This window comes from Lepisma saccharinum, chromosome 17, assembly GCF_977018435.1.
Source record: "Lepisma saccharinum chromosome 17, izLepSacc3.1, whole genome shotgun sequence".
In the NCBI taxonomy this organism is placed as follows: Eukaryota; Metazoa; Arthropoda; class Insecta; order Zygentoma; family Lepismatidae; genus Lepisma; species Lepisma saccharinum.
In genome coordinates this window covers 1,590,085-1,612,296 of record NC_139245.1, presented here as the reverse complement: position 1 = coordinate 1,612,296, position 22,212 = coordinate 1,590,085, and the positions used below count along the sequence as shown (strand labels likewise).

Sequence of the window (22,212 nt, the reverse complement as noted above, 5' to 3'; positions counted from 1 at the left end):
AATGGAAGAAGACATTTTATGGAATTGAACAATGCATGAACAAGGTAGGTCATGTATACCAGGGATTAATATGGAAGTGGCCAGAAAAAAAAAAAAACATTTAAAAAGTTTTGTTCTACATGCGTGTATTAGTCACAAGGGTACATTGTCAGTACAAAAACGAAAGAGGCACCTAGGAACTCTGAAAGTAGTCCTTGGGAGCATCCACAGCATGCTGCCAACGATGTGGGAGACAGTTTTTCACATGTGAGAGGCATCATATACAATCAAATGTTTTGTGGCAATGGCATTCCCACATCATTGAGACCAGCATGTTGTAGAACAACTTTTTTTAAATGGATTTTTGGCACTTCCCTGACAACCAATGAGACACATGACCTGCTTCTTCCATTTGTATATTTTTTTTCCACTCCTGCATTCACAAAAAAAAAAAAAAAAAAAAATGCCATGGCTTATGCCCCAGCCCTCTTAGTTCACAACTTCAACCACCAGATGAGAATACATAACATAAGAGCAGACAATAGGTACATGTGCACAAAACCACAAAAAAGGACAGAGGGGTTGCTGATGCTGCATTGAGATGATATTTCCAGTATTTTCCCTTGAAATGCACAAACTTTTCAACAATATTTTTGGTGATTTCCCACTTTTTACAAGAACTCCGAAAACACACTAGTGCCAGCTTATTAAAAAGGGGGCTCACATATTATTCAGGTTCTGTATATAATGTACTTTATATCAAGTCTTTACCAGCAGATATCATCAGTAATTTTGTAAACGTACTGATAAAAAAAAAATTAGCAGTACTTCCGACATGCACACATTTATATCTTCACAGAATATAAGAAACATACATACCTTACATATAACATACACAGCACACATTAAGATTTGGTCCAAATGCCTATCTTGCATGAGATCGGTGTGCTGGATAATAGTATGTTCAAAGCAAGTCCAGATTTTCCTTCGAAGTTCATCATCAGTAACTTTCAAATGCGAACACAATTCTTGCATACGTATGGCTGCCAGGGAATAAAACTGGAAAAAGAAGGTGAATATGGATTTATATACCACGGCTGCAAATCACCTTGAATCATATATTTAAAAAAGACAAAACACTATTGAGTCAAATCAAACACTTCCCAAAAATCAATTTAAAATTTTTACCACCACAGATGTACTGGGTTTTCCTAAGTCCATCCCACATTTAAATTTACTAGGGATGGGACCGATTAATCGGTACTCTATCGGTATTGGCCGATATAGGCATATCGGTGTATCGGTAAAATTACCGATTATTTTACCGATCCGATATATCGATAAATATCTTATAATTTAGTGCAAAATTCTGCCATTTTGTTGTAATTTTTATGGATAATCTTGATGCCCTACTTTTTAAAAAAGTAATTGTCTAAATATTCAACTTCTTTTGCACTGCAGTCACCTCGAAACACACATTTATTAAGGAAATCAATGAACATTTCAGGTTCTTCAAGGACCATTTCTAATTTTATATCGGATCGGTAGAATATCGGTTATCGGTATCTGTAAATTTTGTATCGGTACTTTATCGGTATCGGCCAAAATTTCGTATCGGCCCATCCCTAAAATTTACTATAATTCTGTAACCAACAGACATATTTCAGTGAAATAAAGTTTGAACTTCACAGCAGTCTTCAACGTTTTACTTGGCAACACTCCATGACTGTTTTACTCATCGCCACACCTCCAACTGGGTACCATTCATATTGATGCATTCCTGCAATCTCGTCCTGAAACCCAGAATGTCTTTCTGGTGCTGCTCATCCGAAATGCCCAACGATGACTGCAGATCACCTTGCTTTGAGGTCATCCAGATCTCTTGGCTTTCCTGCGTACACTTTCATCTTGACATATCCCCACAGCCAAGTCACACGGAGTAAGGTCTGGCAACCTTGAAAGCCATGATGTGGGCTAGCCACCTACCTCCGAATTCTTGATCCAGGAAGTTTCTGACTGCAAGAGCGAGATGGGGAGGGGCCACAATGCTCTCCCTCACTCGGTCAACCGTCTCTTCGCTTGTCCTCTGCTGGTCTCTTCACGGTAAATCTGCAACATTTCCTTTTTGTCATACATGCTTCTTAACTTTCAATGCACCAGAATGCATGATTTCAGCTCTGCATACCACAGAACACACTGCCTTCTGAATCAATGCCATCTAGGAAACACCTGATCGCTTGTAGTCACATGATCCTCTCAATGTGCAGTGTTGCCAGGCGAAACTTTGAAAGATTACAGTGCTGTACAAACTTGACATTTTAGCAACCCTGTTAACGAGCCAAAGGTCAGAAAAGTGTCGGCTGATTCAGATACATTGGTATTGGCTCAGGCCTCATTTAAGACATCGTTAATGCTACATTTCCACCACCAATATTTCAATCTGGAGAGACTTTTTGTGGACAAAATAGCACAGAAAATGGAAAACACTACATGAATAACAGAAAGCCAAGATTAAATGCATCAAAAAATCTACTAGAGACTTACTTTTCTGAAGAAGAGACCCAGAGATCCAGTTCTCTTTGGTTTTTTGATTCTCTTGTCTATGATTGTATTATTATTGTTGTTGTTTTGGGTGGCACTGTTCAGGTTTTTCCCTGTAATGGCAGTGAAAGGCTGGGTATGCTGGGCTTGTATAATGACGCTTCCGCTACCCTGAATGTGCGATATGGGAATGTAACGCTCACCATTTTCTCCCTGGATGGCTGGAAGAAAATTGATGAAATGTTAGTAAAAAATAACAATGACAGTAAAACAGATACGTAAACCTAGACTTCTTTCAAAGATAATTTCATTGATTAATGGAAGCATGATTCCTAATATCAACCAAGTGACCGATGGAACTTGCAAATAGAATTTTGTTAATTGTTGAATTTCACAAAGGCTTTAAAATTTAAATAAGGGTGAGACAGATTAATCGGTTCTCTATCAGTAAAGCTACATATTTATGGTGAATAAAATATAAAGATTTTTGGTACAAAAACTGGGCATATTTCGGAATCAAAAGCAGTATATAAAATGGCATTTAGGTGTTAAAATGGTGAATAAAAACCTAATTTTCATTAAAAAACTATACTTAATACACAAATTTAACACTTTACTCCTAATAGTACATTTACACAGTTTTAAGTTTATTCCTGTGTAGAGTGAATTTTTCCTTCTCAAATATTTACAGCACAATTAATCAATTTTCCATGACTTGCATAACTTACAGAATAATTCAGGTGTTAAGTCGGTAAATAAAGTGTTTATTTCTCATTATGAAGTTCATTTCGCTTCATTTCGTGACAAAACACTGTACCAAAATGCACCTCACATCTTTCAAAACATGATAAATTACATTGCAATGTGTTATTTTACATTTCGTATTTTTGTCAAAAACAAAATATTTATTCCCCCACACTGATTGGTATATTGGTTATCAGTATCGGTAAATTTTATGTCTGTATATTACCAGTCAAAATTTCATATCAGCCCATCCCTGTATAAAATTTAGCAGCTGTAAAACTGCAAAATGACCTGTGACTACATGCAAATGCTGCATACAAAATAACGTACTCTGTATATTGAATGCCATCGTCTTCCCAGGGCTCTGAAGAAGTGACTGGCCAGGTTTTATTGCTGCTACAAGAGCTGTGACCTGTGGAGATGCACACGTCACGGTCGTGGCAGTGGTAGAAGCTGGAGCATCAGCAAAGAGCCTCTTCTTTGCTAAGCTTGGTTGGATAGGAGACTGGAATCTGTCCACAGAAGAAACTGGAGATTGCTGAGGATCTGAAATTAAAATTAGATTAACTTTATTTCATAGCTTCCGAGCAAGTTCACGTACCATAGCTTATGGTAGGAACCAGTAAAGAGTACCTGTGAGGGCGGAATTGATATTCTTACCGATTCCTATTGATACAAATCCTTAAAACTTGTACGAATGGGACAAATTAATCGATACTGTATCAGTATCGGCCGAAATAGGCATATTGGGGATGGTGTCTGTTATCGAGAATAAAAATTTACAATATAATCCTCCCTGGCAATTTACATATAATAAATAAGTCTTGACGTGACAATTGGATGAGGTCGAGTCTTGACCACAGAGAACTATTCTCCAAGGCAACAATTTTTCACTCTCCATAATAGACATCGTTCCCAAACACATCATGTGTCCATGGACTGAACTTTGATTTATGAGATTAACACAATACCCAGAATCAGCCAGTGGTTAAAAGTACAAAAACTCAAAATGAATGAATCACCACTGATCAGCTACAAAGAAGAGATCATCATTATACCACAAAATCAATTACTCCACACAATGTTCTTGCAAATATAATGTAAATTCTGCATACTTTCCTAAGATTTTTTATATGCTGAAAAAGTATTGTGCGTCATTATTGAGGATCTATGACACAAAGAAAATTAAAACACAAGAGCATTTTTATACACTATACTACAACCAATAATTTGATGGACTTGGTTTTAAACCCAGTGGTGATACAATATTAATGAACCTGAACCTGGTGGTATAATCTTAATGTGATACTACGAGGGTCACTATTTATATTTTGACCCCAACAATGAAAAAACAGGAATTTGGCATTGAAAACTGCTTTACTGTTTTTCGAAGTATTCTCCTTTATGGTCAATACACTTTTGCATTCGTTCGAACCATTTGTCAAAGCAGTTTTTCCAATCTTGAGACACCTCCACAATATGGTTTTAGAACGCATCAACGGCATCTTCCACCAACGAAAATCGTTGTCCATGTAATTTATTCTTGACATTCAGGAACAAGAAGAAGTCATTGGGTGCCAAATCAGGACTGTACGGTGGATGATCCATCAATTCGATTTTTTGACTGTTCATAAAGTTGGTTGTTAGACGAGATGTGTGATAGCTGGCACTGTCTTGATGAAGAATGATCTGACGGCGTTTGCTTGTTTTCCATATTTGACCGAAGACCTCTGCGAAACAAATTGTTGTGTACCATTCAGAGTTGACCATTCTACGTTCCTCTAAAGGCACAGTTGCCACATGACCAGTTTTCCCGAAAAAACAGGCGACCATTTGTTTCGATGTGCTTCGAGCGCGAACAACTTTTGTTGGATTGGGTTCATCTTGAAACACCCATACAGTCGACTGCTAATTACGTTCCAGCTCATATGCATATATCCATGATTCGTCACCTGTTACAATCTTATATACGTCTTTTGAAGCACCACGATTGTATTTATTGAGCATTTGTTTGCACCAATTGACGCGAGCGTCTTTTTGAGTTTTTGTCAAATTGTGTGGGATCCAACGAGAACATACCTTTCTCACAGCTAAATGATCATGTAATATTTTATATATGCTGGTGGAACTAATGCCTATGGTTGCCTCAATCTCACAGTATGTCACATGACGATCTTGCAGTATTAGGTTTTGCACAGCATCAATCTTTTCTTGAACAACAACTGATTTTGGACGACCTTCGCGAATCTCGTCGGTGAGCGAATGGCGGCCACGATTAAATTCGTTATACCAGCGTTTCACAGTGGCAAAGGATGGGGCTTCATCGCCAAATGTGGAAGTAAGTTGATCGATGCACTCTTGTCTTGATAATCCACGTCGAAAATCGTAAAAAATCATCGCATGAAAATGTTCACGAGTTAATTCCATTTTATTGTTGTCGCGCAATCTCCAAGGCAACATAAACAACACAAATGAAGCTACTGACAAAACATTTGAAGTACGTTATGGTCAATAATGCCAGACGATTTCGTGCAAACGTCAAATCGCGCCTAACTTCAATCAGTGTTGCCAAGGCTCAAAATATAAATAGTGACCCTCGTAAAGCGATTATCAAAGAAAATATGAGGGATGATCGAAAAAAAAAAAGGTTACAAAGCATATAACTTTTGTTTTATTCACTGTAACGTAACAAAAATTTATGTGTAAATTAATAACATGTTTGTCTTGTTGCGAGTTTGAGGACTTCGGATTCTGACCATGTATACCCGAGAAAGGGACATTTAAAATGGTGACTCGTCTAGAAAATTGGTCAAGAGTAGAAGGGAGGGCAGTGATGCGGTTCCTGTGGGCCAAAAACAAACACTACACCTGCTGACATTCATAGACAGATTGTGGAGGTGTATGGGGAGGGGACAATTTTAAGGCAACATGTAGCGAAGTGGTGTCATGCCTTCAAAGAAGGACGGACCAGTATTGTTAATGACAACCCTGGACACAGTACCTCAACCACTGACGTGAACTGTGCTCTTGTGGATGAGTGTATTCGTGAGGACAGAAGAAGAACATTACGCTCAATATCAGCTGAGCTGGGACTACCATTTGGTTGGCTGGCCACCATAATCTGACATGTTATGATGTCAAAAGAGCTGCCTCACGGTGGCTACGAGAACTTGACGTGGATTTCTGTGCAACCGGTACGGAAAACCTCATCTACCGTTGTGACAAGTGCTTGAACAAAAAAGATGATTACATTGAGGACTAGTATTGAGTGCCCTCCATCATCAGGTGTGTTGATCTTCCAGCTATGTCTAACACATACACCATAATAGGCTTTGTAACTTTTTTTTTTCCCCGATCATCCCTTGTACATATTCTACTTATTCATAAACATTCCAAACGTGAAATAATTAGTGTTCAAATGCTGATATTAACAATTAACAAGTGCCAGCATTGGTATAGGTTTGATTTGATACTTTTTAGCGTCACTTTTCTGCAACTTTTTGCTCATCGTGACTATGAGGATGAGTGATGAAGGAACACTTACAAAGAAAGAACACCCAGACTGCAAAGCATCGTAGCATGCTGTGCTAACCACTCTACAACAGAGGTTGGCAGCTTTGGTATTGTGTCAGCTCTGTTTGATACACTTCAGTTTTACTAATTTTCAATTCTGTCATCACATAATGACATGGACCAACAAAAAATATTTTCTTACCTGTCAAGAGGACAGATTGGCACACAACATGAAATAAAATTAAGATACAATGCTCATGTTCAGCCAGTTTCTCACTGACTGAGTTTGAATTTTTTTTTAAGTCCACTTTATGCACTGAAATGCTAATTGGGGCTTGACCTAGAATTTAAAGTGGGATCTGAACCACTGTGTGCCTACACCAGGTATCAAACTTGATAGTCCATTATTACAAGATGGCGTTACCACCACACCATCGGGGAGGCCCCCATTTCTGACATCCACAAAGAAAAATTGAAGGTAAACACTAGCCGATACAACTCATTGATTCTGACAGATACCGATGAATCAGATACAGATACCCCAATCAATTGTGCAACACTGAAACACGATTAAATTGATTGATTGAATACTTGTTTCAAGTCTACTCTGTGCACAGAAAGGCTAATCACGACTGGACCTACTGTTTAAAGTGGGATTGAACCTGTGCAATATCAGAGTGGCTACTTCAGGACCATAATAAAATTCAAGTATAATTCCCGGTTTTCAAGGCGAACATATCAAAAATTCATGTGTAGAAGCAGATGTTTTATCTAATTCAGCCTTATGTATTATCGCCCCTCACCATCCACATACACACACAAATATATTAGCAATGTAAAGGTTATGTCTGATTCCAACGTATCCAAAAATTCTAAATTCAATTGAATAAACATTGAATAAATTTAATATATTTAAATAGAATAAATAAAAATTAATATATATTTAAAATATTTAATTTAAGGTGTGGAATTTACTTCTGCCATTTCACATACACAGGCTCAAATCTCCAAACACAAGTCACACGGGATATACTAAGCTTTGAAAAATTGTTAACCTTTTGTTTACCAGCTATCTATAAATAGATACCTCTAGGTATACCCCTTGTTTACCAACTATCTATAAATAGATACCTCTAGGTATACCCCTTGTTTACCAGCTATCTATATATAGATACCTCAACAAGGTTGTAGTTTTTACGTCATAATGTCGCTATTTTTCGCTGGAATTGCGATTTTCTTCTTTTATATTATTGTTAACACACATACTACACCGTAAAGACTCTCTCCCCATAAGAGGGGGGGGGGGAATGCTGGGAAAATGGCGGCTTCCTTTGAACAGTGGCGCACAGACATGTCTTTTGGGGGTTACAAGTTGTGTTCTATTACTTGTATGATAATAATGCAATTATTTTCTTGTTCCAAATATGCCTGGTATCATTTCCATGTGTATTTTGACAATGTCATGTACTTTGTTGTCCAGGGGCAGAGGGGAAAGTGGCATTTTTCTTCAGAAAGTTTGGAATTTTCCGGTTTCTCCCCTCCCCCACATCCATACATACACTCAATGTACATAAATTGTATGTAGTCCGATTTTATGGTTTATTCAGAGTATAACTGTACTTGATTCGTCCGTCTAGTGCAATTAGCTTCGGACCTACAGTCATTTCAAGGTAACTGCATATTTTGCTGAATGGCTCAGTGGCATACAGACATATCGTTTTGGGGGTACAAGTCGTGTTGTATTGTTCATATCATAATAGTGCAATTATTTTCTTGTTCCAGACATGCCAGCGATCATTTCCATGTGTGTGTATTTTGACAATGTCCTGTACTTTGTTGTCCAGGGGCAGAGGGGGGAAGGGGCATTTTTCTTCAGAAATTTTAAAATTTTCCAGTTCCTCCCCTCCCCCCGTATCCATACATACACAAATTGTATGTTGTCCGAATGTATGGTTCAATCCGCATATAACGATATATCATTCTTCTGTCTTGAACAATTAGCCTCTGATCTACAGTCATCTAAATGAAACTCTGCATTTTGCTTAAAATTAGCCTGGTAGACAAGGAGCTTACCTGGCAAAATGGGTTTGGTAAACAAAAGGCTAGACAAAAAGCTGAAAAACTTGCCTCAGGACATTTATAAATATATATAAATTGAATACGATTTGGATTAATAAAAGTTTCATTTTTTCACATCTACAGAGAAAAATTTATGCATAATTCCCGGTGCCAATAATTCATGCATAATTCCCGACGAGTAGCCACCCCGAATATGCATCCACCGGGTATCAAACTTGGGAACTCTTGATTATAAGGTGATGACATTATCACTACACCTTCGGGGAAGCTGCTGAAACACGAAACTTCACGATGTATTTCATTCTGTTTCTGTACATTCTTGATGGGAAAGAACATGTTCTACCCAGCAGCAATACTTCAGAGGAAAAGAAAGTACTTACTTTTGATGCTAGGTCTGTCCATATTAGTTAACCTGCAGATGGAGGGGTTATGTAGAGGTGACATTGGCTGAGAATCACTGTTCAAAGGCTCCTCCTTGATCATAAGCTGACTTGGCAGTGAAACCTCCTCACATGACGGAATTGGCAAACCTGAATTCCTGATGTTTTCCCACAAAGGGCTTCCACCCTTCCATGCCATAGATTCCAGGATTTGTTCTTCAATCTATAAAAAAAGTTGCACAAAGCATTGGATGACAGCTTATATCAACTAAAATGATTACATAAAATGTGGCAATTTAAAATGACTATAAAGGATGTAAAATAAGCATGTAAATAAAATAAAAAATATATAAAGTATGGTCAGAAATAAAGTACCGAAATACAGAACATGTAGCGCTTTATTTAATTTTCTTATAACACAGGTTAGTACTTGTTTTGCAATATAAATAAAATTGCATGCTAAATATATATTTTTTCTTGTATGTATGCATTGCCTGCAATGTAGAATTATGTCTTTTGTAGTCTACGGTTGTTACACGCATAAAAAAACATTTTTTGGTTGTGACATTTCAGAACATACACGCCCTTCATCAGACATTTATTTTTACTTAGATCTTTAATTATAAATGCTTGATGAAGGGAGCATGTATTCTCCTGAAACCTAACAAGAAAAAAAATGTTTTTATGCTTGTAACAACCAAAGACTACAAGAGAAATAATGCTGAAGATATGTGCATAAAAATAAGCAGGATGTTATGAATCGAAAATTGGACCATGTATCACCATCTGCAGTCACGTGCTATCTCCACCCTGAGCCAAAGTGAACGCACTGTGTACATACAGGGGATGGACAAAAATATAGAAACACCTGCGAAGAAAAGCAGGAATGCTGTAGCTAATAAGGTGCAAAAATGCTTCCAAAATGGCCTGCAATCTCAGAGGAATGGACAAATACAAGTCCTGGATGGTGGATAATGGGATCTTGCACCATTCTTCATGCAAAACATGGTCACAATCCTTCTCAGTGTCTGTCTGTTTCTGTCATGCAGTGTACATTTTCGTCCACGCAGGTGTTTATCTGATGATGTCTTTCCAGACACACTATTATGTTATCATAGTTATCATGATCTTGGATCAAGTCCCTCTTGATACGCCAAATAATATGACTACTTTGGTAACAGAGGCCCCTGCAATGCGGGCACCAACAATAGGCCCTCTTTGAAACACAGCCAGCTCAGACATGATTCAGTATCAACTGCACTGCATGCTATTTACAGTGCAACTGTCGACTCCTACCAGTCCGAGAAGATCCTATCTCATGGTGCAAAACAAAAAAATGTCACACCATGTCTGATTTTAAGGGGAAAAATTGTGTCGATATCATCCATTCTGATGTTGTGGCGTTTCCGTATTTTTGTCCATCCTCTGTATATAAATGTTCATATCCACTGGTACTCAGGGATATAAATAAAAGCATGCTAATTTGTTTTGTGCACATCTTCCAATTATTTTATTTCAAATGGATGTGCTTCATTCTGAACCTGTAACTTCTATCATGGGAAAGAATGAAAAATAACCAACTTTCAAACATCTACCACACATAAATTCAATCCTCTTTATGTATTAATAAAACAGAATATACTTACGAGATTCAGATGTTTCACCATGTCTCTTGACAGGCCATCTTCTGCACGGACAATTATTTCTATCACCTTGTAGAAATGGTAAGGTTCCAAATTGAATGCTTCAACAATCCATGGAAATGTCCTTTGGGAATTGTAGGAAAATATCACTATTTCAAGGCAGCATGCAAAAAGGCTCTGAAGAAAGACATCTTGTTCCAACAGATGCTGAAAATAGAAGAGAAAAAAAAACATGAGAAACAAGTCACAGAATTTAACATTGCCTTGTACAGGGTGTGGCATAAAAATGGGTCTTTTTGATTTTGTTGGGAGCGTTTCTGTAATGGTGTTGGTAACACTTATAATTGTTATTTGCATCAGCAATGTACTCCATTTACAAACATGGCAAATGAATCGCTGAAACGGAGATCAACATGCTGTAGCTGTGAGGGAGTTTTATAAATATGCTGACACTGACATGATCTTATTCCATCGGCCAATGCAATCAGGATGTGGGTGAAGAACTTTGATGCTACAGGAAGTGCATTGAAGCAGAAATTGACATGTTTCAAATGTTGCAACATGCCATGGACGATTTCCATTGCAGATTGTCTGAGTGTTAACAACAAAATGGTGTTCACCTGTAGGACAAAATTTTCAAACGTTACTGTACATATCTCGCAAATGGCAATGCTTAAGGATGTAGTTGATGTGTTCGTATTTTTTTAAAAAATAGAACGCAATATTAGTTTTGTTGCATTTATGAAAAGCCCATTCTTATGCCATGCCCTTTATATTACACTCCTCACAAAAAGTTTGGAATATTGTTATATTAGACAATAGGTGATAAGAGATGGCCTTGGAATTCAACAACACATGGCATCTGTCTGGTGAACGTTCTCTTTTCGCCGACATATGCCACCGTACCTATCACCTATTGCCAAACATAATAATATTCCAAACTTGTCGTGTCTAATATAACAATATTTCCAACTTTTTGTGAGGAGTGTATATCCATTATATTTAAGTACAATTCATTCTCAGACTAATTGGAAATTTTTTATATTTAAAAAGGTCAAAGAATTTTATTTCCTAAACAGTATACAAGATATGGTTACATAGAACGATTATTATTTTATGTATACGGATAAAAGTAGTCAAGCTACTTTCGGAGGTATGTGCTTATGCCCTGGTACCTGAAAATTAACCCAGGGCGTCAGTTCCGTGAATTTTTTACGGATTCCCCCGCTTTTCTTTGATTCATCCTTGATTTCCATTATTTTTTTTAATTACAATAATTCACTGTGACATTGGCAAGAATGCCCCAGTGTGAAGAACCAAATTTGTTCGGTTTTCCTGAGTGTTAGTGTTTAACATTAATATTATTTATGATCACAGATACGAAATTACATAAGTGTGTAATTGGGTGGGTAATGTTTTCTTAGGATAAGTTTTATTGTGAGTCGTGTGCATTAGTGTTGATGGATGAGATGAGGAATGGACATTAACACGATTCTATGAATGTTAAGCAGGGTCTATGTTCTAGTATGTTATGTTTGAGATAGTGAGAGTATTATTGGCTTTGAGATGTACGTATTAATAGTAGGAAGAGATATGAAAGAACGAGTGGTACCTGATGCAAGGAGACTTGCGGGAGACCAGCAAGAGTTGGTCGGACTGGGATGAACATCGGTACGACGGTTGGTACCCGGGACATCATCAGGAAGGGAAGAAGTAGGGAGGGATTTCCTGGGAAGTATCGGGTACATTAGTACGTTCGGTAGTGGAAATATAGAGAATTGTCAAGAATCAGTGAGAGAAGTTTGCAGTGTGTTTAGTAACGAGAATAAAGAAGGGGGTGTAAGATTACAATTTAAGAAAGAAACGAAAATTCGGTTGGTTCCTAGGTCGAGTCCTTGCAGTGTTATCCTTTGCCTTTCTCCGGGGAGGCGTAACCTTTTCTCGTTTTGGCATATCACTGTCTTGTGTATTAGTGTCTCCTTCTTGATGTTCCTGTGGGAGGTTCTGCTTCATTATCCTCTTGGTGATCTTAGTCCTAAGGAGGGATGTCCTGTTGTTGAGTTTGTCGAAGGTGGATTCTTTGTGATCTTCTGGGGGGTATATTACATTCCGGAGGTAGGGGTTGAATGGGGAGGTGAGTGATGCCGGATTGGAAGAGGGAATGTTCCTCTTTCGACACTAGGTTTGTTAAGTCGTTTAGTGACGTAAAGTGCTCGGGATTTCTTATTAACTGGTACGTGTTGAAGTTTGGTAGCTTTTGTCTTAAATCTTCGATTTGTTTGTTTGATGTCTGGCAAAAGAAGGCTTTATGTTCCGGTGTGTCCGTCTCGGTTTTACATTTCAGGCATTTATCAGTCTGTCTGAGGTTGTGCTTATTTAGGTGTTGACCGTAGGGACCGTGTCCCGTTAGGAAATGTATGAGACCTCTCGTGGGATGGAAATGGTCCATCGAAAGTCGTTCTTTTATGTTTGGAAGGAAGCTGTGAAGTCTCCTTCCTTGCGTAGCTTGTGTCCATTCCTGTTGCCCGACGCTAAACAAGTGGTTGTAAATTTCTGGTACCGTGGCAGGGCGTATTCCAATTAGTTTATAGATTTCGTCCTCTTGTCCATTTCTAAAGTAATACTTTGATGCTCTAGTTTTAATAACGATTTCAATAGGCTGTAGGCCCGCAATCATGAGAAGAGCCAGGGTTGAGGTTGTTCTGAATGCACCCGTGAGGCGAAGTATCACTTTGCGTTGTGAAGATCTCAATCTGGTTTTAATGTACTGTTTACTGGTTTCCATGGCCCACAGGGGTGAGCCATAGGAAATAATAGCATTATATATGGTAATGAGATATGTTTTTATGTGTGATAGTGGAAGGTTGTAGTTTGCTGAACTCAATGTGGCTAGACTGTTTATAGTTTTTTCGTCCTGGGTTGTTGCCAGGGCTATGTGTCTGTTAAAAAACATCTTCTTTTGAAGAGTAATACCAAGGTATTTAGCTTCTCTTACTCTTTTTAAGTTTCTTTCTCTGAGTTTGATTTGAGGGTTTCTTTGTAACTTCCCCTTAAGGATAATATAATGAGTCTTTTCCGAAGCTATTTTGAGTTTAGCATGATCACACCAATTGGATAGCATATTGATTGCAGTAGATGCTTTATCTTCGATTTCCCTTCTTGAGTTACCGGAAGTGAGCATGATAATGTCATCCGCATAAGATATGATCTGGTCTATGTCTGGATGGTCTTGTAGTTTCATAAGCGCAGGCTCCAAGTTAGTATTCCAAAGCTCGGGTCCCAGAATGGAACCCTGAGGACAACCTTTTGAAGTGATCTTACTCATTTGTAGATCCGGATATTTGATGCTAACTTTTCTGTTAGAGAAATAACTTTTCAGAAGTAGGAAGAGTGTACCTGGGCAGTTCATATTTTTAAGTGTTTGAAAAAGGCTGGGCCACCACAAGTTGTCAAATGCCCCGGCGATGTCCACCATAATTCCAACCATGTACTTGTTTGGAGTGTTTTGTGTTGTAGACGATAGCAGGCGTAATGCATCGTCAGTGCATTTACCTTTCGTGAACCCAAATTGTATCCCTGATATGGGTTTGAGCAGGCGAAATTCTTAGTGTCTTTTTAGGATAAGTTTCTCGAAGAGTTTTCCCAAAACGTTGAGAAGGCATATTGGTCTGTAAGAATTGACCCTGGCTTCATCTTTATTTGGATGTTTCTTGATGATTATTAAGTTTGCTTCCTTCCAGGTTTCTGGGAATATCTTCTGAACAAGGCACTCATTAAATAGTTGAGTAATGTAAGGCGTAAGTACTGGGGTGATTTCTTGTATTATTTCCACAGGAATTCCATCTGGTCCCGGGGACTTCTTCATTTTCATGCTGCTTATTTCGTTTTCTACTTCCTGGGTAGTGAAAGGTAATATTGGTGATTCTGGATATGGCTGGTGATAGATTTTTCTTGTATCCTTATTTTCATCGCTGTCGTTTTCAGGTTTGTCGTCTGGTATGAGATTCTTCATTAAGAAGTTGATGGTTTCTTCCAAGTCGTTTGTCATATTCGTGTTGTTCTCGCCATTAATTAAGGTGGAAATGGTTTGCGGTTTTTTTATTTTGCCGGTAGCGATTTTATACGGGGTGCCCCATTTATTTATTTCCAGACGTTTTTCGATGAAGATAATCCATTGTTGTGTCTTATAATTTAGTAGCTCGGTTTCGTATTTTTTTGGCACGGTAAATCTGGATGTTGGCATTTCTGTATTGTGCGATGATGGATTTTTGATATAGTTTCCTGGCTTTTTGCATTTGTTTCTTAAGGTTGGTTAGTTTCTTTGGCCATGGCTTCCTCTTCATTTTCCTTTGGTTATTTCTGGGTGATGAATTTTCAATTGCTTGTCTGATGTTTGCAGAGAGTTCCTCTGCGAGCGTGTTGAGTGATTTTTGTTGGTCCAATTGTTCAGGGATAATGAGCTTTTCTAGGAATTTTTGATGATCGATTTTTCTCCAGTTCAATATGTTCTCCTGGTTTGTCTGTTCAAGCTGATGTTGCCTGTAGATTAAGTCGAATAGTATTAAGTTGTGGTCGCTTGTTGTGGCGAGATCTATAACTTTCCAGTTTTGGACATCGCCCAAGGCCCTTGCATTCGTGAGTGTTAGATCAATGTTGCTTGAGGCGCCCGCCCTTCCCCTGTAGGTGGGGGGATTATCTGGCTGATTTTCGACTTGTAGGTTGTGCTCAGAAATGAATTCTTCCATGGCTACCCCCTTGGTGTCGGTTTCTTGGCTGTACCACCACGGAGAGGAGGAGTTGATGTGTTCGTATTTTTTTAAAAAATAGAACGCAATATTAGTTTTGTTGCATTTATGAAAAGCCCATTTTTATGCCATGCCCTTTATATTACACTCCTCACAAAAAGTTTGGAATATTGTTATATTAGACAATAGGTGATAAGAGATGGCCTTGGAATTCAACAACACATGGCATCTGTCTGGTGAACGTTCTCTTTTCGCCGACATATGCCACCGTACCTATCACCTATTGCCAAACATAATAATATTCCAAACTTGTCGTGTCTAATATAACAATATTTCCAACTTTTTGTGAGGAGTGTATATCCATTATATTTAAGTACAATTCATTCTCAGACTAATTGGAAATGTATCTGTGATTTAAAGTAGATTTATATAAAGTGAACTAGATATGTGAAAAATCTTGTGGCACAAACAGAAGATATATAACTAAGGCTGAGTCAATACTGATGTCAATGCATTTGTATCAGAAAACATTGGTTCAATTTAATCACCAATAACAACTGATGCCTGTTGATATATACATGTTACACACAGTGACATAGTAAAAACATGCGTAATTTCATTCTGTGGGGGACAAAAATTTGGAAAAAAGTGAGTTTTGAGAAATACGCCTACTGTATTTACTAATGTACGAGGGGGTATCAAAAATTTTTGCCTGTTGAGGTATAATTTGTTTAATAATGGAAAGATTGAAACAATGAACATACATATAGTTTGTCTGTAGTGTCCTCTATTCAGAGTTACCCTTCCACACAGTTGCCATCATGTTCGATGCATTTGTGCCAACCCTCAAAACCAGTTTGGAAAAATTCCACAGAACACTCCCTGCCCAACCCCTCAGAGCTGTTTTAACCTCCCGTAGGTCATCAAATCTCATGCCACGGAGCACAGACTTAGCTCAGACTTTATGGTATCCCAAACTCTCAATAATTGCATGTGCTGACCCATAGGACATGTGCACTGCATCAGAAATTTCCTGGATGGCGATGCATCTATCCTCTCGAATGAGCTCATCATCCCTGTGGTGGTTGTCGTCGGTCAACAACGTTGATGGACTGTCACTCCTTGTCATGTCCACACTTTTGGTTCCTCTCACTTTGAACTTAACTACCTAAGTCCGAACTTCGATGACCTACGGGAGGTTAAAACAGCTCTGAACAGTGGGGCAGGGAGTGTTCTGTGGAATTTTTCCAAACTGGTTTTGAGGGCTGGAGAAAATGCATCAAACTTGATGACAACTGTGTGGAAGGGTAACTTTGAGTAGAGGACACTCAGGAACTATATGTATGTTAATTGTTTCAATCTTTCCATTATTAAACAAATTATACCTCAACAGGCAAAACTTTTTGATACCCCCGCGTACATTAGTAAATACAGTAGGATTTCTCACAACTGCTACCACCACTTGCAAAGCTGCACATTGCAATGGATTTTCCAATCCTATCGCATGGGATAAACCCACATGCTCAGTGACGTCACGCTAATGTGGCCCATTATGCAAAATTTACTTTTTCATTTTTTACAACACTGTGGGAAGAAATTAATTTTGTGATTCAGCAATTATCTCATGTGCAATTATTAATATTTTATACCAAACTCCCACAGATTTTGCAATATAGTTAAAAATGGAAAATGTATAAATATTCAGAATTCTGAAGAAAGAGTTCTGGTGGGAGTTGGCAGGAGTATCAGTAGTCATATTGGTTCAAATTTGAATCAACTCTGCCGGAATACAAGGGGAAGTAAAAAATTATCAGCATTTTCAACATAACTTTCTTCAGGTTGGCCGCACTGCCTAGTGCTAAAACGTGGTATACTCTTGTGGTTGTGTGACCGAGATTTGATCTTAATCGCTCCATTTTTCATTCTTTTGTTGCAGAGTAAACATGGCTGCACCATTGGTATTGTGCACCAAGGAAGAACAGTCTGACTCAAAGCAATGGACCCCGGCCTCATCTCCTGTGACCATTCTCTCCACCCCCCCCCCCCCCAAAAAGCAGCTTCGCCTTCATTGTTGTAACGGTTGAGTAAGTGTTGACAGATCTCTACATGATTGCGCTTTGGTGAGCTCTCTTGGCACCCATCCTGCACAACTTTATGGAAGCAAAGTTTTCTTGTGGATGATTTTGCATGTGGCCCTGTTTTCTCTGGAACAAAAGAATGAAAAATGGAACAATTAAGACGAAACCCCGGCCACACAACCACAAGAGTACCACCTTTCAGCAAGCGAGCGCTGAAGACAGTATGCTCCACCTTAAGAAAGTTATGGCGAAAGTGCAGATAATTCTTAACTTACCCTCATAATATGCACAGGAACTGCTACAACAAAGGAATTTACCAGGCATATTTATCTATTTATAAAACTTTTACTCCCAAAACATGTCAATATCAAACAACTAATTTCACTTACCGTCAAATCAAATCCAGGCTTCTTTTTCTTTTCTTCACTAAGAATATTCTCTAGAAGCTTGTAGTATAAACTTTGGCCTAGCTGCAATCTTTTCCTTGCAAAATCAATGTGAGAACCCGGTTGGTGGTCATCTGCCTGGGTATACTTGGTACAGAACAATGAACCCATTTCCTTGACTTTTTCTTCAATTCTAACATCTTGTTTTCTTTCACATGACCTAAGAAAAAATATGAATAAATCTCCTCTGAAGCACGTCCATAAATATTACATACTATGCAAGATTCACATTATCATGAAGACACATTTAGGGGATATGGGAGAAGGGCCCCACACATTCTCAATCTCCGCAAATTTTGGAGGTGATGTGATCAGCACCATGCTCTGGCTGCCTTCTTTCATGCAAAATACCATAAAATTCAGAACGTTCCTTCATTTTGTGAGGAGCTTACTTCAACTGCATTGCACATTAGTGTCACCATTTTGAGTTGAATACTGTTCCCATATGCACAAAATGGAGAATTTAAGCTTTACAAAGATGTATAACATGGTAGGGTTCCGTAAACATGAAAAATCAATGCAAGTGTCATAAAATCATGGAATGACCGTGTAGGGCTTCATGTTGGCTGTGCAAATTGTTCCGTGCATTATACGCACCACAGTTTTTGGTGGCAAAAATTTTGGATAAAAGTGCACATTATACATGAGTAAATACGGTACGTTCCTACAATCATGCAAAGTTTCGTTGAAATCAGACTGACACTTTTTGAGTAAAAAAAATAACATATAAGGTGGCAGTGTTGCCAGCTTTGGGGACAATGCCCGAAATTGGCCCAGCTTCCCCCATCCTGGATGCTCAATTGTCGGATGTTACTTAAAATGTTGCTTTTCCCGTTTTTAGATTTAGAATTTAAATAGTTCAAAAAGATGGAGTGGTTGAGCATTTATAGCCTTTTATCTTCATCTTTTATCATAGTAACAAAATGGAAACAAAGGGCCTTTTCAAATGGTGCATGTTAATAATAGTAACAATGAATATATTGTTTTGAAATTTGAGTACGTCATACTTTTATACATATACTAAAGAAAAAAGAGAGAACAGAAATATCATGTGTAGTTTTCATGAAATAGAATGTTAATTGTTGCAGTGCGCTGCAGCTCAAAATGTTGACCATTCGTGCACAACGGAAATGCAGGCATGGTTCAAGATCGACCATCCGTACACTGAAGGTTAAAAAGCAACAAACCTATGCTGTTAAGACCAATACATATCCTGCTGAAGAAATAAACTGATGTATTAAAATACTTCAGACAAAAATTGACACCTTCTGCCGATCTATATTGAAACTGTCAAGAAATAAAATATTAAAATCATGTATTCAGAACTTATATTTTTCTTATGTTCACCACTTTTCTGCCTGTTTAGGCTAGCAGGAAGATGAGAATGTATAATGATTAGATGAAATCGATGGTGGTGAGACTATGAATCCAGTGTCACAATAAATTCATACCAGGTTTCATAATCTTAATAAAAAAATATATGGGGTGGTGAGGACAACATTAAAAAAAAATACCTTAGTATCTCAAACAAGGCATCACTTGGTGTAGCCTGTCTCCCAGATAATAAAGTCTGCAGACGACTGACGCTCTGTGTTGCCGTGGATATTGGCGTTATCTTAGAATTGTCTTTGGCTTTCAGATACTTTCTTCCTGTCAATGGAGTTGATGGCACAAGGTGATGAGCCTATAAGTAGGAAAACAATTGGAATCTTCTACATTAAAAATTAGGCCTACCTGGAACTAAAAATATATAGATACTAGGGTGTAGGTGGACCGTGGCAACACCGCAAGCAGTTACACTGAATAAAAACCAAAATCAGTTTCTCAATATGAATCGACAATGATAATGGATTTTTAAACACAGATGTGAAGAGATTCAAAACAAGACCAGTATTGTATTTCTAGGACTACCCAATACTAAGACAAAGTTGTTTCGCAAAATTGAAAGTAGGGCTTTTTCCCAAATTTTAAAACTGAAAATTAAGAATTGTGTTTAAAACCTTCCTGTCTGTACCGTACTAAAATTCCATCATGATCGAACCACCAGTTTTTGATTTATAGAATTTCAATGAGAGCGATCATTAGCAAGCAAAACTCAAATATACCAGCCTTTTTTTTGTTTATACAATAAAAAATATTAGGCATACTAAAAAAACAGGTTAGCATAGATTAACGCAGAATTGAATACGCTAAATTTTGATGTAACTCATTTTATGTAGGTCTACTGGTTAATTTTTAACTGCAGTCTAAACCTGAGTATCTGTAATTTTCATCCGATGGTAATGCACACTTTCAAACTATAAAACATTGGTTAGCATCATTGCATTAAAAAAAAAAAAATGGCAAAAACTCTTTCATGTTTTATTTTCCTTCCAACAGCATGCATCATGAGAAGGTTTCTCACCTTCCTATGCACAAAGGGTTGCATAACTATACAGGATAAATGGTGTTAACATCTATTGAGCCTCTTCGTATTTGGGTAAGCTGCACATTCTCATTTTCAGTTGGGAAAAAACATTGCGGTGCACTTTAATACATATAGCATGTGCAAATTTTCATTAACATTCAAAAGTATTAATTTGTAGCACACACACTATATGATCAAAAGTATCCAGATAGCCACTCAAATCCTTCATCCGACATACCTTAATGCCACAAGTTTCAGTAATTGACATAATTACGGAGTGGTTCCACCCATTGCTGCAATGAGACTGTGGGGCAGACTTTCAATCGAGTGTCGGAAGAAATGGCAGCCAATCTTTCCTGTTCCTGAAGAGCTGTAGCCAGAGGAGGTTATGATGTAGGTTGTTGGGGTCTGGAGTACACCCGGCATTCGGATTCATCCCAAAGGTGTCCAGTGGAATTCACGTCAGGCTCAATCATCATCACCGAATTGTTCTATCGTAGACAGGATGAAAGGTGGTCAAATATGTCTTTGTACCCACTGCATTTAAATTTGTAATCAGGTTTACAAGGGCCCATTCCATTGCATGATGAACACTCCCACATTGTAACACCACCTCCTCCAAATTTCACTGTTGACACTATGCATTCTGGCAGGTATCATTCTCCAGGCATTCGCCACACCCGAACCGTTCCCATCAGACTGTAACGTGGGAGTGTGATTCGTTGTTCCAAACCACATGTTTCCAGCCGTCCACATTCAAGTGACATTGTTCTTTACACCACTGCAGGTAACACATTTGCTGCAGCAATGCTTGGCTTGTGGGCAGCTGTTGGACCATGGAACCCCATTTGTTTCAATTCTCGACATACAGTCATGGTGGTTGCTGGACAATCAGTCAATCGGTAGCACCGTGAAACTCCTGGCCGATGCTTTCACAAAATGACTGGCAATTTTTGAGAACCACTTTCTTCACTGCATTCCAGTTTAGTTCTGTCGTTGCACGTAGCCTAGTGGTTATGTTGTTGTTGTGCTTTCACCTAACCATTTCACAATCACATCACTAACTGCTGATTTGGGTAAACTGAGAAATGCTGAAATGTCTCTGATTGACATGTTCAAAGTCACTGAGCTCTCTCAAAATAAAAATACGTTAGAGTATTGAATTTCGTCTACTTACGGAAGTATGTATTTTTTGTAAATTACATTTCGGAAGCTTTACTGCTTCCTTCTTCAGGTGGTCGTATTTTAGGCTCGGAACATCAAGCCACGTCGGAGAAGTGTCATGCGAGGATACTAAGTGAAAGGTTTGGGTTAAAAACACTTTATAGTGCTCCACATATACACAATTAAAACTACCTTTGTTAAAAACCCTGAAAACTCTCGATAAAACATGTTAAAACCACTACTACGGTAGTTAGGAAAGGGAACTAGGGCTTTCAACAGTCACTCAAGTACACCGTAGTGGTGGTTTTAACATGTTTTATCGAGAGTTTTAAGGGTTTTTAACAAAGGTAGTTTTAATTGTGTATATGTCGAGCACTATGAAGTGTTTTTAACCCAAACCTTTCACCTAGTATCCTCGCATGACACTTCTCCGACGTGGCTTCATGTTCCAAGCCTAAAATACGACCACCTGAATAAGGAAGCAGTAAAGCTT

At 38.2% G+C, this 22,212-nt stretch overlaps 1 protein-coding gene across 1 annotated transcript in view; it reads right to left on the bottom strand.

Annotated features, from left to right (window-relative positions):
- The window catches only part of LOC146001460 (retinoblastoma-like protein 1), a 50,346-nt gene that overhangs the window by 12,342 nt on the left and 15,792 nt on the right, over positions 1 to 22,212 (bottom strand). Inside the window, exons 8-14 of the mRNA XM_083138785.1 lie at positions 19,663 to 19,832; positions 18,092 to 18,308; positions 10,883 to 11,086; positions 9,237 to 9,459; positions 3,595 to 3,810; positions 2,524 to 2,741; positions 859 to 1,038 (exon numbers count right to left, since the gene is read on the bottom strand). Coding sequence (XP_082994911.1) covers positions 859 to 1,038; positions 2,524 to 2,741; positions 3,595 to 3,810; positions 9,237 to 9,459; positions 10,883 to 11,086; positions 18,092 to 18,308; positions 19,663 to 19,832 — 1,428 coding nt within the window. The remainder of the gene's footprint in view (positions 1 to 858; positions 1,039 to 2,523; positions 2,742 to 3,594; positions 3,811 to 9,236; positions 9,460 to 10,882; positions 11,087 to 18,091; positions 18,309 to 19,662; positions 19,833 to 22,212) is intronic.